This window comes from Canis lupus, chromosome 9, assembly GCF_011100685.1.
Source record: "Canis lupus familiaris isolate Mischka breed German Shepherd chromosome 9, alternate assembly UU_Cfam_GSD_1.0, whole genome shotgun sequence".
In the NCBI taxonomy this organism is placed as follows: domain Eukaryota; kingdom Metazoa; phylum Chordata; class Mammalia; order Carnivora; family Canidae; genus Canis; species Canis lupus.
Window position 1 is genome coordinate 36,265,677 of NC_049230.1, and position 18,480 is coordinate 36,284,156.

An 18,480-nucleotide genomic window follows, 5' to 3' on the forward strand; every position below is an offset into this window, starting at 1 on the left:
CTACCTTTGGTTTCTGCATGTGATTAGGGAGTCACGTAGACAAAGGAGATAACTTGGTTCAAAATTGACATTATTTCCCATATATTTTATGTTTTTTTATCCCAGTGATTTACCTTCTAGGAATTTATTCTAGGGAAAAACTCTGTTTTGCTGACAAATATTTATCATAGCATTTTTTAGAATCGTAAAAAAATTTAAAACAACTTGTATGTGTCCCACATTAGAGGAATGGTTAAATAAAGCATAGTGTATTAATTGGGTAAAATATTATGCAGTCATTGAAAATAATGATTACCCAGTGTAGGAGGTGGTTTTTTGTTTTAAAGACTTTTTGTTTTTGTTTTTTTAAAGATTAACTTAGAGAGAGAGTGGGGAAGTGGTAAAGAGAGAGGGAGAAAGAGTCTCAAGCAGACTCCATGCCAAGTTCAGAGCCTGGTGTGGGGCTCAATCTCATGACCCTGAGATCACAACCTGAGCTGAAACCAAAAATCGGATGCTTAACTGACTACACTACCCAGAAGCCCCATTACCAGTTTTTTTACTGACATAACCATGTATGGGTTTTTTTAAAGCAAGGTATAAAATTTCATTTGCTGAAAAATCTTTGCAATATAAAAGAATACTATTTAGGAAAAGGACAGAAGAAAATCTGCCAATATTTTGACAATGTTTGTCTTTGTATGAAGAGTATAAAAGGGGGAGGGGCACCTGGGTGGCTCATTCAATTAAGCATCTCCCTTTGGCTCAGGTCATGATCCCTGGGTCTTGGGATCAAGTCCTACATTAGGCTCCCCATGGGGAGCTTCTCCCTCTGCCTGTGACTCTGCCTCTCTCTCTCTCTCTCTGTCTCTCATGAATGAATAAATAAAATCTTAAAAAAAAAAAAAAAAGCCTCAATGGCTCATTTGGTTAAGCATCTGCCTTTGGCTCATGTCATGATCCCAGGGTTCTGGGATCAAGCCCCAAGTTGGACTCCCTGCTTGCACACTCTGTCTCAAACGAATAAATAAAATCTTAAAAAAAAAAAATAGAGATTTCAAGCAGAAGAAGAAAGAGGGTGTCAATGAGTTATTTAAACTATTTGAATAGTAGTAGAGAATCTGGGAATGGGTTCCAAGAGATAAAAAGGGGATCTTTGTCATTTAGGGAAATTTTATTGATAAATAAAAATTATTGTCAGTACTCAAATAGGTATTTTTATCAACCTTCCTCCTTGTCTCCATCTAGCTCTATAGCCTTTGTGTTCCATAAGAAATATAGTGAATAAAGATCAACATTCTTTACTAGCTTACTGCAGTTTGTGGTTGTCCATAAAGCATCCCTGATAGAGATAGTGGAGATGATATTTAATCAGCTATGAGAAAAGAATATTACCGTTTTTCTACTCTAATTCCAGCAACCATGATGCAACATATTTTCTTTTGAAGCATGTCAGTTTTCCTTTGGATGACCAGCTCAAAAGATGATGAAAGTTAGTATCAGAAAAGAAGTCAGTGACCTAAGGTCAAGCCAGATTTCTCGTTCAGGGGGAAAAAAAAAAAAAGATTTTTCTCTAAGTTCCTCTTCTTATAGATCTTTAGAAATGGCAGTGATGCAATGTTAAAACCGTTAAATGCATGGTCAGCCCTAGCATTTGACAGCCTGTGACTCAGCTATCATCTCATGTGGGGGAAAAGTCACACATGAAAACCTGTTGTAAACCAATGAATGTCCTGAGCCATGCCAATTTATAAGCTAGACAGCTCAGTGTTCCCATCAGAAGTTCAGGAAGGAAAACAGAAGGGAAGTTGCCTCAGGCAAAGAGAACAAATTCACCTCTGGACGGGGTGAGTAATAAGTTCAGTAATGGACTTGTGTGTGCATTGTTGGACTTGGTGTCCAGACCCCACCCTGGGATGAGACTTCCTGTGTGAAGTCTCATGGTGGCATTCATAGTCCTAATGCCGTGCCTCACCCACTATGGTTCTTGGTTGCTGTTAGGTGGCAACCAAGAATGAGAGGGGGAAGAATTCTTCCTTTCCTGTTGCAGTCTGGCTGCCTCCTCCTATCCTTCTTCCTGATCCCATACTACCTCCAACACACATACTTGCACACCTACCCCCTCTGCTCTCTTTCTCTTTCTCTAGGTTTTGCTCCAAAATCTAGCATGCTGATTAATAGAACCAGAGAGGTTTGGGCAGGTGTGAGGGGCCTTCTCAACAAAGTTGGGCATTTTTTGAGCCTGCTGTTGCTTTTATTGCCATCTCTTCCTTGTCATCTCAGTAAAAAGGCCCCGTGAAGCGGGAGACAGATGATACACATGGTATTCTGATAAGTCTCTTACATGGCATTAGCATGCAAATGAGTTTTTTCCTGTGGGGTTTCATGCTCTGGTATGTTGCCTTCTCGTGGACAGCTTTTCTGTACCCTTCCTTATTTAATACAGATCTGGCATCTGTGACCTAGTGATATTTCTCCTAGCCTCTATAAAACCTACAGCATACTAACAATGTTGTCCTTCTAGTTGAAAGTAAATGGCTGGGCATCCCAGGTGGCTCAGCGGTTTAGCACTGCCTTCAGCCCAGGGCCTGATCCTGGAGACCTGGGATGGAGTCCCACATCGGGCTCCCTGCAGGAAGTCTGCTTCTCCCTCTGCCTCTCTCTCTCTCATTCTCTGTGTGTCTCTCATGAGTAAATAAATAAAAATTTAAAAAAATAATCTTTAAAAAAAAAAAAAAAGAGTAAATGGCCTAACCTCGACACCCCTGGCTGGAGGGCAAGCTCACATGTAAGCTGTTATAGGATTTCAAACTCATTAAATAGAGGTGCAGTAGCCACTAGACACATGTGGCTATTGAACACTTTAATGTGCCTGATTCAAGTTAAGAAGTATTGTAGATTCCAAAGACTTAGTAAAAAGGAATCTAAAATATGTCATCAATAATTCTTATATTAAAAAATAATAATTTTTATATTGATCACATGTTGAAATAACTGTTTTGGATATATTGGACTAAATAAAATATATCATTATAATTCAAAAACAAATTTTTTTTTAATTCATTCATAGAATGAATGCCTGTGTCTCTGCCTCTCTCTCTCAGGCAGAGGGAGAAGCAGGCTCCATGCAGGGAGCCCGACGTGGGACTCAATCCTGGGTCTCCAGGATCATGCCCTGGGCTGCAGGCGGCGCTAAACCGCTGTGCCACCGGGGCTGCCCTAATTCAAAAATTTTAAAGTAAACAGGCAATTCCTTGTTTATGTCATTTTGAAGAATTCAGAAAATTTTCAAGAAAAGCTATTATGGTCATATAAATTTGATCCAGGATGTTAATGGTGTAATTTTGGAAGTAATGCGCAAATACTTCATTTGCTCCAAGACTCATTTGGGTTGTGTTTTCTTTTTCTTCATGTAGAATAAAATGAGAATGAGTCACCTAACGGATGATACATAGCCATGGGACCATTTTAAACTCACTCCCTCCCTTCCACCCCTTCTCTCATTCTTCTTGTTCCCTCCACCTCCAGGTTGTAGATGAGCATGAGAGTGTGGAACAGAGTCGGCGAGCACAAGCTGAGCCTATCAACCTGGACAGCTGTCTCCGTGCTTTCACCAGTGAGGAGGAGTTAGGGGAAAACGAGATGTACTACTGTTCCAAGTGTAAGACCCACTGCTTGGCAACCAAGAAGCTGGATCTTTGGAGGCTTCCCCCCATCCTGGTATGTTACAGCACTACCTCAGAGAGCAGGAGCCTAGCATAAAGGAAAGAAGTCACGAACAAAAAGGAGTTTTGTTACTTTTGAGAAAAGAAGACCCTTCCTGTGGCTGGCAGTGTTTAAAATGCTTTTGCTGTGCAAGGTTTTTGTGTTGCACACAGAGATTGTTCTGCATGTGTTATTATTGCCAGTTCCTGCTCTGAAGGAACATACAGGCCATAGGAGAAAGAAACCAAATAGACCATTAACTATAGTTCAGTGCAGTGTGAGAAGTGCATCCTGGTGAATTTGACCTTAAGAAGAAGGTGAAAGCACTTCTGGCTCTAGAGAGAGAAGCTTTAGGCTCGCCCTTTAGGCTCTTTAGAAGAGCACCTGAGCAGCCTGAGTCTCTAATCCCACTGTGCTTGGTCACATAGCCACAGCACAGGCACACAAGTACACTGGGGTTTATATGTTCTTTTACATGTGATTTGCTACTTCTGTCTTCTTCCTTCATAGAGTAAAAGACACTTCTGTTGCTTGTCAGGGGAGTTTGAAGTGCCAGATCTTCCTGTTCATTTAAGAAAGTTTTTTCCTTAAGGGTGGAAGTATTGTATCACATGTAACTGTGAGGCACTGGTATATTTTAACCAAACCTTGTATGTATTTTTTTCTTCATGTCATCTTCCTAGTACTCTGTGAGACTATAAACGTAGGTTTTCTTTCCTTGGACCAGAACAACTTCCCAGGAAAGGATACACAGGAAATTAATAACATTAATTAGCTAGCTCCAGGGATGAGAACTCTGGGGAGAGAGGAAATGGACAGGGCCAAGCTTGGGACAGGTAGGCAGGAAGGGGGAAAGCTTATTTTTAACTGAAGTTTAAATTAACATGAAATGAAAAAAAAAATTAACATGAAATGAAATGCATAGGGCAGCCTAGCGGTTTAGCGGTTTAGCGCCGCCTTCAGCCCAGGGCGTGGTCTTAGAGACCCGGGATTGAGTCCCACATCAGGTTCCCTGCATGGAGACTGCTTCTCCCTCTGCCTGTGTCTCTTCCTCATTCTCTCTCTCTCTCTCTCCCCCCCCCTTTCTCTCTCTCTCTGTATCTCTCATGAATAAATAAATAAAATCTTTTCAAATAAATAAATAAATAAATAAATAAATCTTTAAAAAAAAGAAATGCATAGATTTTAAATGTCTAGTTTGATGAATTTTGATAAGTATATATACAGTTGTGTGGTAATCAGAACATACACAATAAAGGCATTTGTATAAAAACTATGTTTTTGATGTCTTTAAAGAATAGTGAAGAATAAATGTTATGGTGGGCTGCTGTAGATCCATATACCAGTATGCCCCTGTAACACAGTAAATTGTTAGCATTTAGGGTAGAGATAGCGACCCAAAGATCTGTGCCCACACTGGATTGTATAATAACACTGTGTAAGATTAGAGGAATCTGTTGCTCTTAAAAAAGGAAAGAGAAGCCACAACAGAAAGGGGAGATTCTTACACTCTTTAGGACAGTGAAACTCCCTGGTAACAACCAAAGATATGGTAGGAAACAAGAGGCCTCCTATTGGAGATTGGGTACGTTTCACCCATTTTCCTTCAGCATAGTCTTCTGTCTTCATGACAGAAGTATATTTGTGAGCGGATCTTCTATGATGTTGGAAAATGGTAAAGATCAGAGTGGGTTACAGGCCCAGGAAGCAGGAAGACACGCAAACATGGGTTCCTAGGATGTTGCAGAAATTTGGGAAGAATTTAGGATGTGTACAGACTATGAAATTAGGGAGATACTATGTTAGCCATATATTTAAAGGCCAGTGTCCCCACTGATAACTCTGTTACATAATAGATGCATTCTTTTTGAAAAAAAAAAACATATATACTCTTGAACATTCACATGTATTGGACTTGGGGTTTTTTAATGTAATTTTGTATCTTCTGAACCCTTTAATGTAATTGTTTTCTACCTTTCCTTCTCCAGATTATTCACCTTAAACGATTTCAATTTGTAAATGGTCGATGGATAAAATCACAGAAAATTGTTAAATTTCCTCGTGAAAGTTTTGACCCTAGTGCTTTTTTAGTACCAAGAGACCCAGCCCTTTGTCAGCGTAAACCACTCACACCCCAGGGGGATGACCTCTCTGAGCCTAGAGTTCCATCAGGAGACATGAAGAAAGCGGATGCTCAGAATTCAACTGGAGAAGAGGATGTGCTCCTGAGCAAGAGCCCATCTTCACTCAGTGCAAACATCATCAATAGCCCTAAAGGTGAGGGAGCCTGGAGGGGCTCATGGGGCCCAGATGTCACCCGAGCTTTCTCGGGACCCCCATAGGTTGCATGTTTCCCTCAGTCTTCCATTCTGGAGCAACTGCTTGGTGAGGTAGAAGGAATCTGTCTGGGATCAGACCTATCTAGATTTGAGTCACCTGTGTGACTTTTAGCAGAAGACACAGCCTCCCTAAATCTATTTTCTCATTCATAAAAGTTCCCAGAGTCTGATGATTTGCTGGCTCAGCGGTTTAGCACCTGCCTTTGGCCCAGGACGCGATCCTGGAGTCCCGGGATCGGGTCCCGCGTCGGGCTCCAGGCATGGAGCCTGCTTCTCCCTCCTCCTGTGTCTCTGCCTCTCTCTCTCTCTCTCTCTCTCTCTCTCTCTCTCTCATTCTCTGTGTCTAAAATAAATACATACATACAGACATACATACATACTTTAAAAAAAAAGAGGGTGAAGCACCATATATGCCTGACACATAATGGTGATCATGAGTGATAGTTGTTATCCTTGTTCCCTTACAGCAGAGGTTCTAAAAGTGTAGTCTGGGAATCCCTAGAGAGTCTCTCAGAGACCCTTTCAGGGAGCCTGGAGGAGTAGAACTATTTTTATAAGAATGCTAAGAACAGTACTCACCTTTTCAACTTTCATTCTATCACAGATATGCAGTAGAGTCAGAGCCACCATGATATTTGAGGATATCGTTGGTGAAATATGTTCTTATGTATTGTATTTTTTAATTCCTCAGTTTTAATTTCTAATATGATTAATATTTATAGATATAACCCACATAAACAGAAGTTCTAGGGATCTTCAACAATTTTTGACAGTATAGGAGATGAAGGAGGCTATGACCAAAAAGTTTGAGACCCACTACCTTACCGGGTTGTTGTGAGAGAGAGAGATAGTAGAGAGAGAAATTTCCTTTTTTTTTTTTTTTTTTAAGATTTATTTATTTATTTATGATAGACATAGAGAGAGAGAGGCAGAGACACAGGAGGAGGGAGATGCAGGCTCCATGCCGGGAGCCCGACATGGGACTCAATCCCGGGACTCCAGGATCGCGCCCTGGGCCAAAGGCAGGTGCTAAACCGCTGAGCCACCCAGGGATCCCCGAGAGAGAATTTCCAATACGGTGCCTAGCAATAGTAATTGCTTAATAATTGGTGATCATATTTTTTAATGTAATTTGACAAGGGAGAATATGTATTTGTAATATGTCTTAGTCTAATTGTTTTGAACTGAATCTGACCTAATATCTTTCGGCTGTTTATTTTTATTTTATTTATTTTATTTTAAATACAGTATAGTTAATATATTAGTGTTATATTAGCCTCGGGTGTACATCTTTCTGCTGATTTTATTTTCTCTTTTCTCCTCTTCTTTTCTCTTTTCATCTTTCTACTGGTTTTAAGTCCCTACATGGTACATGTTTTCAGGATGTTGCTACCTGTGGGAGCGTGGCCTGAGGAAGACAAGAATGTAACTTATCAGCTCCATGATAGGAATAAAAAGCTGGTCAGAACACCCCTGTATTTACCTTTATGTGTACACTTGTGAAGTTGGCTTCAAAGTTAGCATTTAGTGGCTGGTTAAACTTGTGGCATTGGGATTTATGAATCTTTTCCTTTTCTCCCTTTCACAGGTTCACCTTCTTCATCAAGAAAAAGTGGAACCAGCTGTCCCTCCAGCAAAAATAGCAGCCCTAACAGTAGCCCTAGGACTTTGGGGAGGAGCAAAGGGAGGCTCCGGCTACCCCAGATCGGCAGCAAAAATAAACTGTCAAGTAGTAAGGAGAACTTGGATGCCAGCAAAGAGAATGGGGCTGGGCAAGTTTGTGAGCTGGCTGATGCCTTGAGCCGAGGGCACATGCTGGGGGGCAGCCAAACTGAGCTGGTCACCCCTCAGGACCACGAAGTAGCTCTGGCCAATGGATTTCTCTATGAGCATGAGGCATGTGGCAACGGCTACAGCAATGGTCAGCTTGAAAACCACAGTGAAGAAGACAGCACTGATGACCAAAGAGAAGATGTTCATGTTAAGCCTATTTATAATCTATATGCAATTTCGGTAAGTGGTTTGTTACATGGTTCTCAGAATGATCTGCCCTTCTCTGTGGTTTGTTCAGTCATCTTCATTCATTCATCAGTCATTTTTTCAGGGCCTGCTTATTTGCTAGCCATTGAGCTTGGTGATAGACAAAGTTAGCAGTAGAAATCTTGGCCTTCTAGGTAGAATCCAGGGTGCTCCCAGTGCAATTCAGGGGATAATCATGTAATCACTATCATTGGAGTCGTGGATTCAAGGCATCAGAGTTATGTACACCTAAGGAATTTTTGCTTTTTAAAAATAATTACAACTATAAAATGGTAAGATTTAGAGCTTTTAAATTTTGACTTCTCTTTTTGTTTTGTTTTTAGAAAAGGGTAGGTGGTTCCAAAACATTCTTTTTAATCACCTAAGTGATTGGTGTTTTCCTGATTAGGTCCTAGTACTGCACCCTGGCCATTCTGCTCTTAACGACTAACATACCTCTGCTTTCTTCTCTCTTACAGTGCCATTCAGGAATTCTGGGCGGGGGCCATTATGTCACTTATGCCAAAAACCCAAACAGCAAGTGGTACTGTTATAATGACAGCAGCTGTAAGGTAAATATCCCCAGTCTTTGCATAAAAGAAACAGAAATGTCAACAGATTAGGAGACATTTGTTGAAATAACGGACTTTGTCCCAAGTAGGAAATACTTATTTCTGTTAGAGTCAGTGTATAGGTGCCTTCAGTATTAAAGGGGCAAAAGTGATGTGCCAAGTAGAGAATGAAAACATGAACAGTGAGTAAAAAGAAGGTGTTAGTTAATGAGAAAAAAAGTTATCTTTTGAGCTATATTAGGATTTGAGCTATTTTTTTTTCTTTTGTCATTCTTTTGATTTTCTTGTGGTCAGAGTATCTTCCCCAAAACAAACAATGAAAATAATAGGGCTTACTTTAGGGCAGGTATCAAACTGCCAAAATATTAAGCTGATTGGAAGCAGTCTGGTTTAGTAATTAAAGAAGGTTGGTCTTCCCTTCCTTAGCAAGGATTAAGAGGCAGCATAGTGATGGCTTTTTATTAAAGGCTTTTCTTGCCCCTTCAGGAACTTCACCCTGATGAAATTGACACCGACTCTGCCTACATTCTTTTCTATGAGCAGCAGGGGATAGACTATGCACAATTTCTGCCAAAGATCGATGGCAAAAAGATGGCAGACACAAGCAGCATGGATGAAGACTTTGAGTCCGATTACAAAAAATACTGTGTGTTACAGTAAAGCTACCACTCTGGCTGCTAGACAGGTTGGTGGTGAGGGAGATGACTCCCTGTAGCTGACATTTGGCAGAAGCGTCGCTGAAAGGCAAGCTAAATGTAGTTATTTTATCCTGTGACCCTGAAGCACAAAATAAAAATCCTAATTAAAATAGCAGTTAACATAACAGTAGTAATACTTTGGTTTGGGAGGTGTCTCACACAAGCTCTCTGGTAGAGAACTTTCAGGCAGAGCCCACCATTAGCCTGTAAACAAAAGGGTTTTTTTGGCACCAGCCACCTGGGACCAAATAAGAACTAAATTGTGCTTGTCCAGATATAAACAAACATGTAGTGAGTGTAGAGTTTACCAATAATCATAACAAAATGCTAAGAATTTCCTTGGAGTCAAAGTCAAACAAAAAATTGTAGTGTTGTCTGGGGACGACATGATATGCTACCTCCTTTTTCCTGAAGTTTTATTCCATTATATTGACAAGATGGAGAAAGCAAGATCAGAAAGTGTGCAAAGGATTTTTAAGGCATGGACACACATTTTTCTATTTATTTTTTAAAACATTTTCCCCACTCTTTCTATGCCTTTCTTGCTTTTTGTTTCTGATGTTGTGTTTGTGTTTGAGACACAACCAGTCATTCATGGCAGAGGCGTATATAAATGGTCAGTTTGAAAGGGATAATATCTTAAGAGCTGTGTGCCTTCTACCCAAGGCCTTGGTTGGAGACCCTGTAGAGGGGGAGGAAAAAAAGCATCCTGAGAAATCCATCTAAAATAGTCCTCCAGATAGAGGCATCTTATTTTGAGGATACTTCAGGTGTCCTCAAAAGTGTATCCCCACCACTGCTGAAGCACGATTGGAGAGTCACCAATATTTGCACCATCGTCACATGCCCACATTGCACAAGAGCTGAGAGGGAAAGTGGCATCAAAGCTGGAGGTGTTTTACAACTGGTGGTTGTTTGTTCTTTGTTTCTTTGTTTTGCACTTTAAAAGAAGAGAGAATACATGCAAGTGAACTTTTTAAAACATGTTCATATTTGATGGCTGTAAGGGCTATAAATTAACTTGAATATGGGGTATTTTGCCCCATCACGTTAAATTCAAAAACAAAACACATCCCACACACTGGTAGTGTGTATTTTTAATTTAATTGGTGGGTTTAGGAAGTAAGCTTTTGTTTTGTTTGCATATCCCATCTTTTCTTTTGTGTGTGTGTTTGTCTTTTTTTTCTTTCTTTTAATAATTTCACAGTAGTGGCCATCAGAAGTTATGTTTCTTTGCTCACTTCATTTTTTTCCTCTGATAATTCAAAACTGGAACAAAAGTATAAATGTTATTTATTTCAGGCAGCATGTTTTTTCCCCTGTGTTGTTTTTAAATATATGTGAAGTAAATATTTCTCCCTTTTTTTCCAGTCTTTTTTTTTTTTTATCATCTGGACCCTGGAAGTGATTCTCATTAATTATTAGATTTTATTAACCTTCCTTCCTCACAGATAGTAGGTACCAATTTAGTTAAGCATTTGTGTTCTGATCTCTGCAGCCGATTATTAGCCGGTTCTTCTCGGAGCATTTGGAAAGATAGTTTTAAATGGCTACCTAAGTTGAAACCCTATTTAGAAAAAGGCTGTAATTACAAGTAGGAAGGAGTGGCCTAAAAGGTAAAATATGAGGAAGTCAGACAAAATGCAGGCTTTATAGTTTCATGATTTCAGTATATAAAAATCTGTCCATTTCTACATGGACAAGTCCCATGAAAAAGTGGAAGATTTTAAATAATTTCCTTACAGATGTTTTATTTAAGCAGGTAGCACAATCTACTAATGTTGTTTGATCTGTGTTTGTTATATTGGTTGTAATTAATTTTTTAATTCATGACTAGCAGAAAATTTATTAAATTAACTATTAACTACATTCACCTTGTAAATTACTGTATAAAACTTGTTGACAATGCACTGACTTTAGAAAGATGTTAATGTACATAAATAGAGTGTAAATAAAATAGTGTTGATGTACTGAAATATGAACTGTATAAAAAAGTATTGGTAATTGTATATGGAGTGTACCTGTTTATCTGTAACTATTATCCAAACAAATTAAATACTGTGGATGCATCTATGTGCTGTTTTTCCTCTATACAAGTAAACACCAAAAAAGTCAAAATTTTCAGCATTTCTGTGACCCTATTTAATTCTCTTACTTGAATACCTACCTGACTTATAGAGTGGATGCTCCATCTCCAAAAGAATGGAAACTGTTGAAGGTAGAACAAGATCCCTGCAGTGACCAGGTGAATTGATTTAAACTCTGTTCACATCCCTATTAGGAAATTGTTTGGAAGGCATTCGCATGGGAAGGAGGGGATGTGTATGAGAGCTGGTAGTGAACAGAGACTTGATGAAGGAGGTCTTAACAATAGTTTTCTTGCCTATTGATGAGGTCAAGAGGAAAACTTATCATTGAATAATGCCTTAAAACAATCCTGAATTTCTAGGGGGCGCTGAGAAACCAGGGATATCCCTGGGTTGTCTGGGAGGTCACTGAGGAAGCAGTTGGCAGTGGGTCCTTCACCCTCAGTCCCTATTTGTTTATCTTTAAAAATAGAATGCCTACCTCTTGGCCTTATCTTAAGTAAATGAAATATACAAAAGCCTGGCAGCAGTTCCTTGGTAAATGCTCAATGAATGTCGAATCCTACCCCCATGAGATTCAATCATGTTTTGCAAAGAGGTTTTTTTTACTCTTGCTATTTTAATGCTAAAAGAATTTAATAGCTCTTTGCTCAAATTCTTGAAAACAGGAACACATATTAAAAATGTATAGAATGAAACATGTTGAATCAGCATCGGTATTATTTTGTTTAAAAAAACATTCAGAAGTCATCAAAAATAAAGTACGGCTCCTAAAGTGCCAGTCTATGTCTCTGGCTTTCTAAAGGACAGTCTTGAAAAGAACCAGCCCATGTAGATGGGTAAGCATTTTGTTTCTCATTTCTGAGTGGCGCTTTAAATTAAGAGAGCTCTTTGGCCTCCCAGCCTCTCTACTACTTGGTGGCATTGCTCACTGTGGGCTCCTTTCATAATTGCAGACACAATTGAATTGAAGCAAATTGATGAATTGCTACATTTCCCCCAATTATTTTAAGGGTGGAATATAGGATTTTATTAGGCCAGAGCTAGAATGTGTAGCTTAGGGAACAGATATCCTAGTTTCCCTGATGATGTACCAGCAGATTTCTTAGTATTGACATCACAAAGTCAAAAGTGCACACACCCACCCTCTACGATCAGACACTCATAGAAGACAGTACAAATAAAAAGAGGATGTCTTTAGGTTTGCCAAACTTCCTGAACAATGAGAAGCAAAATAGTAAATAAGAATGCAAGAATTGCAAACTCAGAGGCCTATAGGGACCAAGTTTGGGAACAGAGTGTAAGAGTTGCAGGTTTACCCTTTCACGAAGATGGCGCGCCGAAGGCGAAGAAGGAAACCCCTGCCCCTCCCAAAGCCGAAGCCAAAGCAAAGGCTTTGAAAGCTAAGAAAGGTGCTGAAAGGCATGCACAGTCACAAAAAAAAGAAGATTCACATGTCACCTACATTCCGACAACCCAAGACCCTGCGTCTCTGAAGGCAGCCCAAATATCCTCGAAACAGCGCCCCCAGGAGAAACAAGCTTGATCACTATGCCATCATCAAGTTCCCCTTAACTACTGAGTCAGCCATGAAGAAAATAGAAGACAACACACTTGTGTTCATTGTGGATGTCAAGGCCAATAAGCACCAGATCAAACAGGCTGTGAAGAAGCTCTATGACATTGATGTGGCCAAGGTCAACACCTTGATCAGGCCTGATGGAGAGAAGAAAGCATATGTTCGACTGGCTCCTGACTATGATGCTTTGGATGTTGCCAACAAAATTGGGATCATCTAAACTGAGTCCAGCCGGCTATAAATCTAAATATAAATTTTTTCACCATTTAAAAAAAAAAAACAAAAAAAACAGGTATAGCCCCGGATGAGAATGGGGAGTGATGGGGATTTTGGTGGGTTCTAGGACACACATCCATCTAAGGCTCCCTTTGATTGTTGCCATGCAGGAATGTGGCCCCCGTGTTACCATATCGTTTTTTTACCCATAAAGAGAAACCAGAAATCCAGATATTAATACAAAATACCCAAGTTAGAAATGTCAAAAATTAACTTTTAAAAAGTTTTTAAACATTGTTCAAAAGCCTATCTGCGGGCAGCCCGGGTGGCACAGTGGTTTAGCGCCGCCTTCAGCCCCGGGCTTGATCCTGGAGACCCAGGATCGAGTCCCACGTCGGGCTCCCTGCATGGAGCCTGCTTCTCCCTCTGCCTGTGTCTCTGCCTCTCTCTCTCTGTCTCTCTCACGAAAAAATAAATAAAATCTTAAAAAAAAAAAAAGCCTATCTGCAAGCCAGATTCAGGCTACCAGTATATGCGCTTTGGTAAGTAGAAAGGTTATGGACTTAGAGTGTATTAAATCAAAAGGTTGTAGTTCAGCTATTACAACCACTATTCACTAAAAATGCTCAGATTTCTTGTGACCAATGAGAATACCATTTTATCTCAAAAGGTTATTATAAGTAGATAATATATGTAAATAGGCACAGAATCTGACACCTATTAAGTGCCCAAATAACAATATTCTTTTCTCATTTAGGGAAACAGAACACAGGTATAAGACAACAGTAATGTTACAAGTTCATTACCAATCCAGAAGTATATAGCTTAACAACCTGTAAGCATGTTTTAGGTACAGAGCTGTGTTAGGCTCTCTAGGGCAGCAGTTCCCAGCCTGGCAATTCACCAGTATCATCAAAATCAACTAGGAGTTTGTTAAAAGTGCTGATTCGAGGGTCCCACCCATCATTGTCATATTAAACCTGTGCTCTGTACTCTACACTCAGATTTATGAGATCTTCTCCCATACAGGCCAAGAATCTGCATTTTAATAAGTTCCTCAGGGGAGAATGTTTTACAGCCAGTTCTCACTGGTCTTCAGGTTGGTCATTTATGGAAACCACTGCTCTAGTGAATGAGTCATTATTCCATCTAATTAGGGAATGATGATATGCATATGCACACATGCAAGGAGAAGTGGTAGTAATTAACCAAAGCTCCCTAGGTATAATTGTCTTTGATGAAGTGCTGACTGAAGGCACTAGACAGTAGGCCGTTGACAAAGTACTTAAGGAAAACCAAATGGGAAAGGGAAGTGAGCTGTGCCATAAAGCAAGATCAGGACTTTATCAGAAGGGTGCAAAACAGTCTGGCAGTCTAAGAGAGGCAAGGGAGCAGAGATGTGTAGACCGTTTGGATCGAGCTCAACGTGTGTGAGGAGCGTGATAGAAGATAAGCAGAAACCACTTCGTGAAGGCCCTTGAAGGTCAGGCCCGTATAATGAATATTTAACATTGCCAAGTATTTTGGTATGGATGAGTGGTTGACATAAGTGCACACTACACTTAGACCATTTTATTGTAAACAAGTTTTTGTTTGCTATAACTTAACTTTTCTCCTTTATTAATTTTTTTTTTTTTTTTTTTTTATGATAGTCACAGAGAGAGAGAGAGAGAGGCAGAGACACAGGCAGAGGGAGAAGCAGGCTCCATGCACCGGGAGCCCGATGTGGGATTCGATCCCGGGTCTCCAGGATCGCGCCCTGGGCCAAAGGCAGGCGCCAAACCGCTGTGCCACCCAGGGATCCCAACTTTTCTCCTTTAAATACACACAATCCCCTTTTGCTAAAATTAAAATGTCTATTGATAATGAACTTTAAACTTCAAGCCCAAGAGGAATGCAGAAGGGTGCTGAGCTTAAAGTGCTCCAATATAGTCAAGGTAAGTGAAGGAAAAAGAATCAGGCAGGAGGTGGGAGAACAACCAGAAGGAAGAAGGCAGGCAGAGAGAGGACTGAGTGTGGCTGAGAGACCGGAGGAGAGGAGGCCTAGAAAGAAGGTGAAGTGGTGGGGGCATCCAAAATTTTCAGGGGCCACAGGGGCAGGCTTCTTTAATTCTCTGTAGCAGGAACCTCTGCTACTGATGGCTAAACCCTGATGCTCACTAGATTGTAGGCCGAGTAGAGGGAAGGGGACTTCCAAATTAGTGATCAGCAGAGAGCCTTCCAGAGTGAATGCATCAGGCAATGCGGATGGACATCAGAGACTGCCTATAGCCTCAAGTTCAGGGCAGTCATCCTAGCAGATGGATTAGATATCTAGTCTGTAGTGTTTTTTCTGCTCCTTGAAGAATGGTATGACCTTGAGCAGGCCACTTGTTTCCTTGGCACCTCAGTTCCCTTTGTGAATAATGAAGTGGTTGTGTTAAGTCACTGGTATTCAGTTTTAGCTTGAAACAACATTGGGACTGGACCCTTCGAACTACATTTTATCTGAAGGACTGGTGGCTAAAGCAGATGAAGCTGGAGTTGCTCAGGTTGAAGTGAGGGCAGGAGGTGGGGTGCTGCTTGAACAACCTGTGACGGCTCTAATGTGAGGGATCAGATGCACAGTAAAGCACCGTTGACATCTGAGCATATAGAAAGTCGTCATGTGGTGCCTGAGGACTTCCCAGAGAATTGTCCCAAGCCACAGGAGAGATTCTCACTCGGTCTTCTGGAAATCACTGTGGCCTCAGGGTGGACTTTTCTGAAGCCATTTTGTTATTAGGGCATCTGGGCAGGGAAAGACAGCCAACAATGAGAGTGAAGGGCCGCCTCCCTCCCTGCAAAGACCGCAGGGAGCACCTGGAGCACCTGGGGCTGGGCATCTACAGGAAGCCAGCCCCAGAGCCTATGACCTTCCATTGTGCCAGCTGGAGAAATTTACAGCTGCCACTCCTTGTTTGCAGAGTTCCCTGTGGCTTGGAACTGTAAATATCCTCTCGCTTTGGGACAGTTGGAGTAGGGATTATTGCTCATACAACAAATGTTAATTGAACACCTACCGTGTGGCATAAAGGAAGATAGTCCTGCCCTTGGAACCAGAAGGACAGTTGGGAGGGACACTTAGACATGTAGTGGACATCTATTTACCAGATCCCGGGCTATGCACATCTCATTCCTTATTCAGTGCTCACCATGGCTCTGAGGGAGGCATTATCATCCCTTCTTACGGATGAGGAAACTAAGACTCAATAAAATTAAGTTTCTTGTCCAAAGTGTCAAACAGGTGGAATGTTTCTGAGCTGGATTCAAACCCAAGTTAATCTGTTTCTATACCATCTCACTTCTGCCTAAACTGGAGTCTATAATCTCCCACTTAGCAACCTTTGGCAAGATGGTCAAGCAACTTTGAGCCCCCGTGGCCTTCTTCCCCGCCTCCCACCACTAGATTACTGACTTACTACAAAAATGTACAGCTTAGAACAGCTAGATGCATAGGGCAATGTATGCAGAAAAGGGTGTGGAGCTATCGTGTCCTCTCCAGGCACACCACTCTCCTCACATCTCCGCATGCACACCAACCCAACTCTCCAGGATCCCCCCTCCCAGTGGGCTTCTTTGACAAGGGTTGATGACAAGGGATGAGGGTCACCATGACCCCAACTACCTTATATTGTTGTGATAAGCACTGAAGAAGAAAGTGAATGTGAGGAGGTGCCTGGGTGGCTCAATCGGTTAGGCGTCTGCCTTCGGCTTGGGTCACGCCACGATCTTGGGGTCCTGGTATTGGGCCCCACATCAGGTCCTGGTATTGGGCCCCACATCACCACCCACATCTACTCGGTGGTGAATCTGCTTTTCCCTCTCCCTCGTCCTCTCTCTCTCCCTCTGTGATCTCTGCTTCTCACTCTTTCTCAAATAAACAAAATCTTAAAAAAAAAAAAAAAAAAAGTTGGGGCAGCCCCAGTGACTTGGTTTAGTGCTGCCTTCAGCCCAGGGCATGATCCTGGAGACCCAGGATTGAGGGATTGAGGGATTGAGGGATTGAGTCCCACATCGGGCTCCCTGCATGGAGCCTGCTTCTCCCTCGGCCTGTGTCTCTGCCTCTCTCTCTCTCTCTCTCTCTCTTTGTGTCTCTCGTGAATAAATTTTAAAAATCTTTAAAACAAAAAAAAAGTGAATGTGATAGAGTGCCTGGCAAATTCAGAAGAGCACTCGACTCTTGATCTCGGGATTGTGAGTTCAAGCCCCATACTGGATGTAGAGATTACTTAAGTAAATAAACTTTGGGGGAAAAAAAAAAGTGAATGTGAAACCCTTTTACAACTGATAACACTTATGCAAATGTGAAGTATTATTGTTACATAAGGAGGGGAAGTAGATGTCCTGAAAACAGCCTCCTCCCCTTGTTCCTGGAAGATTAAAAAAATGCTTGGGAGCAAACAGCCATGAAGTGACTCTTGTCTGAGACTGACATCCTAGGTTTGTTCTCTCCACTTCTGATGGCCCGGGAACTTTAGGAGCTGGACAGAGGGAGGAAGGAGGGTGTAGGAGGGGAAGTGGGACTAGGGAGGGAGAAAGAAAGGACTCTGGGTCAGGTCAAGGCCTGTGGCTCCCAACTGGACTTTGAAGTGTCCGAAAATATCTTATCAGGGATGTGATGGCTCCAGAGGCAGGATAGGAAAGACAAGGATTGCATGAGCTGTTCCTTGGGAAGACAGCCACCAGCCATAGCAGCCATGGGATTCTTGTGCTCCCCACTGGCCCCCTGCCAGACCGGGCTACCTGATGATGCTTAACCCCCTGAGGACAATGCCTCCTCCCCTAAGCTGAGGCCTTTTCCTTCCTGGCCTTTTCCCGGGAAGGGAGGGAGAACAATTGAGCCAAACCGTTTCTACCCAGGTGTTTGCACCCGTAAGCCTAGGCGCTAAACCAAATACCACATGCTTATGCGGCTACCATGGCAGGCCCATCACACAGCAGGCAGACTCCTCAACTGCCTTCCATTCATTCCGGCTGTGCTGAGCCCCAAAGAGGCAGCCCATGGTCTCCCCGCCCCCTTCGGGTTTAGAGCCCAACTTTGATTTTCTGTCCTCTTCAATGATAATAGAAATGCTAGGGATCCCTGGGTGGCGCAGAGGTTTAGCGCCTGCCTTTGGCCCAGGGCGCGATCCTGGAGACCCGGGATCGAATCCCACGTCAGGCTCCCGGTGCATGGAGCCTGCTTCTCCCTCTGCCTGTGTCTCTGCCTCTCTCTCTCTCACTGTGTGCCTATCATAAAAAAAAAAAAAAAAAAAAAAGATAATA

General features: G+C 41.7%; 1 protein-coding gene and 1 pseudogene across 2 annotated transcripts in view; one reads left to right on the forward strand and one right to left on the reverse strand.

Annotated features, from left to right (window-relative positions):
• Positions 1-11,430, forward strand: part of USP32 (ubiquitin specific peptidase 32) — a 217,917-nt gene extending 206,487 nt beyond the window's left edge. Inside the window, exons 30-34 of one of the 2 annotated variants that reach the window (XM_038547992.1) lie at positions 3,508-3,699; positions 5,673-5,961; positions 7,612-8,036; positions 8,522-8,614; positions 9,101-11,430. In XM_038547992.1, coding sequence (XP_038403920.1) covers positions 3,508-3,699; positions 5,673-5,961; positions 7,612-8,036; positions 8,522-8,614; positions 9,101-9,274 — 1,173 coding nt within the window. In that variant the 3' untranslated portion in view covers positions 9,275-11,430. The remainder of the gene's footprint in view (positions 1-3,507; positions 3,700-5,672; positions 5,962-7,611; positions 8,037-8,521; positions 8,615-9,100) is intronic. The other variant, XM_038547993.1, reaches the window with a different exon arrangement.
• Positions 11,431-14,168: 2,738 nt separating this feature from the next.
• On the reverse strand, positions 14,169-18,218 carry LOC119876589 (annotated as a pseudogene).
• Between the last annotated feature and the right edge of the window lie 262 nt (positions 18,219-18,480).